This window comes from Cyrtonyx montezumae, unplaced genomic scaffold (assembly GCF_038088225.1).
Source record: "Cyrtonyx montezumae isolate F1298 unplaced genomic scaffold, pur_monq_1.0 scaffold_3, whole genome shotgun sequence".
NCBI classification, from domain to species: Eukaryota; Metazoa; Chordata; class Aves; order Galliformes; family Odontophoridae; genus Cyrtonyx; species Cyrtonyx montezumae.
This window is the reverse complement of record NW_027072034.1, coordinates 59,752,063-59,758,249: the sequence shown is the minus strand read 5'-3', so window position 1 is coordinate 59,758,249 and position 6,187 is coordinate 59,752,063. Positions and strand designations below refer to the sequence as shown.

The window sequence follows — 6,187 nt, the reverse complement described above, 5'->3', positions numbered from 1 at the left end:
TGTATTATAAAAATTTATTAAAAAAAAAAAAAGCTTTCTACAATACAAAAGGAGATGTCCAAGGCTTTAGTTTCCCTAGAAAGCCCTTTGATGTGTTTTATTGTGGTGGTGTGCAAGAGCTGTCTGAGATGTACCAGGAGGGACACAGCCCAGGCACTGCCCTGCAGGCCTGAGAGAAGCACAGCAGCTGCACACTGGAGAGCTTTGTGCCTCATCACCTGGGAAGGGCACGCACATACCTAGGGCTTCCAGGCATAGGCGTAATCCTTCATTTCCAGAAACCGGATGGAAGATTTTCCCAGCGTTGGCACCTGACTCAGCTGATCCAAAGTCTTTGAATGCAGCCCGCACTTCAGCAGGTCTTCGCTTACAGCTTCCTGAAGAAGAGAAACATGTATCAGCACATTTCCATCTGAAAAGAGCTGTAGTTCTCAACAGTTGCTGATGCATCTCCGGGGAGCTCCTAAACATCCCGTTCTTCAGTGAGCCCATTTCTGGGGGAATGAAGAGACACAGCGACTGCCAGGTGGTGATCACAGGCAATACCCACATATAAGGACAAGTTGTTACAGCTTAGCACACTATGGCCTGTAATAAAGATGCTGTTCCTAACAGCAAAGCCTGCCTTTTCTAGTTTACTTACCTTCTTCAAGGCGGTGCTCGCGTTACCAAGATTAGTGTTGAACACAGCTGTAGGCTCATGTGTATACAGCACTGCAGAAAATGCTCCGTGCTGTGCAGATTGCAGCAGCACGGTCAGCAAGTGGAGGGAATGAGGCAGGACAGGGCCTACGATCTCCAAACTGAAGATATCTTCATATGCCAGACGGACCCTGGCCTTTGCGTTCATGCTACGAGCCTGAAACCAAGATTGCACAGTCTTACATCTTGAAGCCAAATGAAGGTTGTGGTGCCAGATGTTCATACCCCTTCACACAGCAGTGCCACAACCCTATGACAAGCTCAAAACGTTTTAAAGTGTTGTCAGCTTCGACAGGTATGAGTATGATGTTCTTAGCATCTCTAGCAACTCCTAAAGCACACCAGCTACGTTACGCAGGAGCGTTTTACAGGATTAGGAAGATCAGCTGCAGAAGAACTTTGATACCACAGGAGCAGCTTCTCCAGAAGCACAGGACTGTGTTGTCTGCACATTCAGTGCCCGCCACCTCCTGCAGGTCAGAGGCTTTCTACTGCAATTGGTTGTTGCAGTTTAAGTGCCTGTATGACATCAGTAGCATTCAAAGGCCATTCTTTTAAGGACACTTTTACTATCCGGCAAGGCTACTTAACACCTTAGCCATCATAGGTAGAAATACTGGGATTTCCATTTAGCAGCACAGGTTTTGTAAGGATGACCTCAAAGGAAGCCCATACTGCAGTCAAAATGCTAACTCAGGCTACAGCGACACAAGTCACTCTGCTGTACCAGAAGAAGGTACAGATTTCATTTTATTACTGGAAAATAGAGATGGCTGCATTACTTACTTTGAGTGTCTGCATTGTTCCACCTCGGAAGGCAACGGGGGACAATAACGTGGGAGGAAGCCCTGCCTGCGGTCCCGCGACAGCCACCAGGCTCTTACAGTTTATCAGGAAGTTCAGTAAAGTGAATGTGTTTGTTCCTTTCACCACTGTGAGGGACTCAGGTCTGTGATCCACCTGCACTTCATGCTTCTCTTTACGACTGAATTGACCCGAGTCAAAGGAAAAACTTGAGAAGCACGGCAACTCCAGAAGAAACCTCACTGCCCTTCTACCTTTGACTAATCAAGTCGTTAAAGCAAACAGAATAATCCCTCCAAAAAAACCAAGCCTTACGCTCACTCAGATTCCTAAACTCAATTATTTAGCAGCTTCTTACACCCAATTGATTGCATCACTAAAGCTGTGAGATAAGAAATGTTTTCCAGGTCCAGCGTCTTACAGCTGGCAAGTAGCGGTTATTAAATACGGACAAAGTTAGCAACTCCTAGTTTTACTATGAATTTTGCATCAAAACATAAAAAAACATAAGCAGTTCTGCTTACAGCAGGAGTCTGCTTTTGAAGGGATTCCCCTGATGCCCCCACTTGCGGGAAGTCTGAGCACTCCTCTCGGATGCAGCACAAGGCAACAGCTGCAAGGCTTTCCAGGGCAATCCATGGTGAAATGAAAAGAAAGGATACAGTTTAATAGAAATAGCATCTGGCTTTTTAACCTTGTCTTGGACTCCCATCTCCTCGAGCCAAGAGAAACCATCATCATCATCATCACTTGGAGCAGCTTCCCTGAGAAACACAATCATTTTTAGGATGGTAGAACTTTCTACGACTGTTTTTCAAACGGAACATGCAGGAGTGCAGCAGCGCCTCAGGACTGTAGCGTTTTAGATTTATGACATACTCGCCATCCTCAGGGCTTCTGCCCACTTCAGGTTGTTCAGCAACTTCTGTTTCCAAATTTCCTTCAGAGTTTTTCTGTTTTTTGCTTCGACTTTCTTCTACAAAAGGCAGAGAAAACTCTATGCCTTAAACAGAAGAGAAAAGAGAGCAATGAATGGTTTTGGAATGCACAGCTAATGTGATGTATTGGTCACTGAAATCTAAGTGGGAGTGGTTGCAGCTCACCTTCATTTCTCATGGCTTCCCTTAAACCTCTGGTGGTGGGAGAAATCACGGCCGTGATAACATCACTTCCCGCCAGACCAGCTGCACGGAACAGGACAGTAAACTGGTAAGTGCACACATAGAAGTAGGGGCACAGCTTGGCTTTGAGCAGGTTGTACAGAGAAGTAAAGCTGACAGACCTGCAAATAAGGAAACAAAGAAATGTTCTGTGATTGAAATCAAGCTGAATTTGGCTGGGTGTTACTGATGTGTGCTCTGGCCAGGCTTGAGACCACAAAGGGCGATTAGTCTGATTTTCACATGCACTCAGCATGCAGGAAGCTGCTCTGAACTCCTCTGAAGCACAGCCTGCTTGCAAGTACCATGCTTTTCTTGCATACTCGCCATCCAGCATGCAGTTTCCCACTGAGCACCAAAGGCAACCTGCTAACAGGATTCACAGAATTGTATCCGAATCAACAACTGTGGCTGGAGGGGGACATTTAACACACAAAGGTAGCTTTGGTCTGAAGAGGCAATTCCTCAACCTGGTCGTTAAGTAAGCGCAGACCAGCTAAAGGAATTAACCAATCAATCAAACATACAAAAACAGATGGAACTTGTGCACTGATTTAAACCCCAGGGTCTTGATCTCACCACCCACACTCAGGTTCCACTCACCAGTCACTCATCAGCACTTGCTGCAAGGCCTCATCCTGTGCCCACGGACAGGCCTTTCCTGCTACCTTTCTGTCTGCTCCAATACGAGGGAACAGCTGCAGCCACGGCAGCGAGGGGTGAAGCCAGTAAACGAGGCTCTGCTGAAAGGCACAACGCAGTTCTGTGGACAGTTTTGGTTCCTAGATCACAAAATATAATTTAGGACGGGATATTTAGAAATACTTCATTTAAGGCAGCTTAGATAGCTGTCTATGTGAGCCTTACTCTCAAAATACAAGCAAATAAGGAAAAGTGCAAAGGTTCTCCCTTCTAAAGCAGCAGCTTCCAGCTCCCTTCTGAAGTTTCATTACCTGTACACTCTGTGGCAATTCCATTTCCACCGCTCTGCAATGCCGAGCAAATCCCTGAGCTTCCTCCTGTGCTTTTAAATGCTCTGCCCAGGTGAAAGGCCGAGAAGACATAAAGAGAAGTCGTGTTTTGATGCTCCAGTCTGCAGGAAACTCATGTCTCGGTGAGGTGGGGACATTGGCTGCAGGAACAGTTAAATGAAGGTCCTTACAAAACAGAAATAACATCAGTTAGTCCACAGAAATTTAGAAACACCAAACAACCAACAATGTAGCTACCTATGCATATTTTCACATGGCTAGGCTTCCTTCCATGCTGGCTTAATACACCCCTCCCGGCAGGCAGAGCAGATCCTGGACAGGACAGGACAGTGGCTGACACAAGGAACTAGTGGAGTGCCACAGCCTTGAGGAGGAGAAGGCAAACCTGCTGCTTCCTCTGAGTTTCTGTCCAACTCACTTCAACAGTAGAAATCCCTATTACCTTGTTTTAATTCTAAGGAACTACTTGCACTAAATTAGGAGCACATACTTACACTTCCCAAAAGACAACAAAAAATGCTGGAGAGTTCCAGAACTGTGTGTTCTGGGAGGCTCTGCAGTTCCGCTAAGTTAATCTTAGCTTAAGTTTACAAATCTATAAAAGCCTTTGACACCATGTGCCTGAAACTCTGTCAAGGACTGTTACTCTCTTTCTTATTTAGGCAGCTTAGGGAATTCTTCTGAACGCTGATATATATATTAGTACATTTGAAGATGAACCACCAAATGCTAAGCGCATAGAATCTTCTGAGTTGACCTTTATGGGATGTTTAGAGGTAACCTGGTCCAACCCCCTGCAGTGAGCAGGGACACCCACAGCTGCATCAGGTGCTCAGAGCCCCATCCAGCCTGACCTTGAGTGTCTCCAGGGATGGGGCATCCACCGCCTCTCTGGGCAGCCTGTTCCACTGCCTCACTGCTCTTATGGTAGAAAACTGCTTCCTTACACCCAATCTACAAGTTTGAAACCATTTCCCCCTGTCCTATCCCAACAGGCCCCACTAAAGCACCAGCCAACCAGCTCGGGCTTTTCCCCGGGCCAGGCCAGCAAGAGGCGTTTCAGACGCAGTACGCGAGGCCCGGTACCTCGGGCAGCAGCAGGACGTCGGTTCCCTCCGAGAGCCCCGCGCTCCGTGCGCCCTGATCTTCTCCGGCAGACTCGAAAAACTGAAGGGGAAAAGCACGAGATTGGCAACGTTCAAAAAGGCTTTCTCGGAGGAATCTCACGAGCCTCCGCTCCGAGGCCCCGCGCGGCTCCCCACCTGCCAGAAGGGCGCGGCCGAGGCGCGCCCCCCCTCCGGCGGCGCGGGCTCCCCTTGCAGCCGCCGTGCGGGCCGGCTCGGCGCGTTGTCCAGGCTAGAGAAGGGGTTGCGGCGGGCGGGCGCGGAGCGGGCCCTCGGTGCCGCGCCGAAGGGCTGCCGGGCGTCCGGCTCGCTCCTCCGCGCCCGCTTGCGTTTCAGCCGCAGCGTAGCCGGCGGCTTCTTGAAACCCGGCGAGTAGCCGGGCACCGCGGCGGCCATGGCCGAGAGCGCAGCGACAGGGCGGGAGCCTCCGTCCCCGCTTGGCGCCAACGGAGCCCGTCCCCGCCCCTGGGCGGCGCTGAGCTGCGGCGGCCGCCGCCATTTCCTGCGGCCCCAGGGGGCGCGGTGGAGCAGGAGCCTCCGGGGCTGAGCTCGGTTCTCGCGGCGCCGCTCTCGGCCCGGCATGGTGCGGGGCCCCACGCAGCCCGCGCTGGGATGCGGCTAGGCGCCCAGCTCCAGCAGCTGCACAGCCTTGCTACCAGCTCAAAGCTGCTTACGAGCGTCAATGGACGTATGAAGGAAAGAGCTGCTTAGGGCTCCTCTGTGAACCCTCCTGTTCGAGCGCATCTGGCTAGCACTAGAACGTTATTAAAAGCTGAGGCACCTCAGCCAGCTGCGTGCAGCACTCGGCAGCTCAGTGCCTCAAGTACACGGACGTCTACTTCATAAACACAGCTTCAGCTACAGCTAGTGCCTCTGAAACAAGTTTGCTCTTAAAGGAAAGCAAGGAGGAAGCAACGTGCTATGAGAAAAACAAAGCAAAAACTACCACCAACATCACCAACAAAAAGCATGGCAGCATTTCCCTCCCCGCTGATCTGTTCTAGGCATAGGACCCAGGTTAAAAAGAAGTGAAAGTGCACAGAACACAAAGGTCTCATGAGAAAGAAAGAAAAGATAACATTACAGTAATTTAATATTCTTTTGTCTCAAACTTCGGAATTGCACGATTGCATTAGCTCCCGGACTGTACATAGTCAGGTTCACAGTTTCTGACTGCTGACATGAAGAAAACCAGCAGTGGGGGCACTCCTGCTCTCAGTACCATCGCTCCCCCTATAGGATCCCTGCCAATCCTGATGGATTTCCCATCCTGCTTTTCTACTATGGAACAGTTTTAAAGGTAACTGAAGACCTTAGCATACTGCAGTCACTGCTCAGCCTTAATGCAGCCCAAAAAAATAAAAGTAATTAAGTGCAAAGGGGACTACTGGTAGGGGGAAACTGA

At 49.6% G+C, this 6,187-nt stretch overlaps 1 protein-coding gene across 1 annotated transcript; it reads right to left on the bottom strand.

The window, feature by feature from the left end:
- On the bottom strand, positions 1–5,195 carry DONSON (DNA replication fork stabilization factor DONSON). Its single transcript, XM_065741719.1, has 10 exons — positions 4,921–5,195; positions 4,745–4,825; positions 3,620–3,823; positions 3,270–3,448; positions 2,610–2,788; positions 2,386–2,509; positions 2,169–2,270; positions 1,489–1,687; positions 644–859; positions 1–377 (listed from the first exon to the last, which is right to left on the bottom strand). The coding sequence occupies exons 1-10, from the start codon at positions 5,176–5,178 to the stop codon at positions 240–242; spliced, it is 1,680 nt and encodes a 559-aa protein (XP_065597791.1). The 5' UTR covers positions 5,179–5,195; the 3' UTR covers positions 1–239.
- Positions 5,196–6,187: the final 992 nt, after the last annotated feature.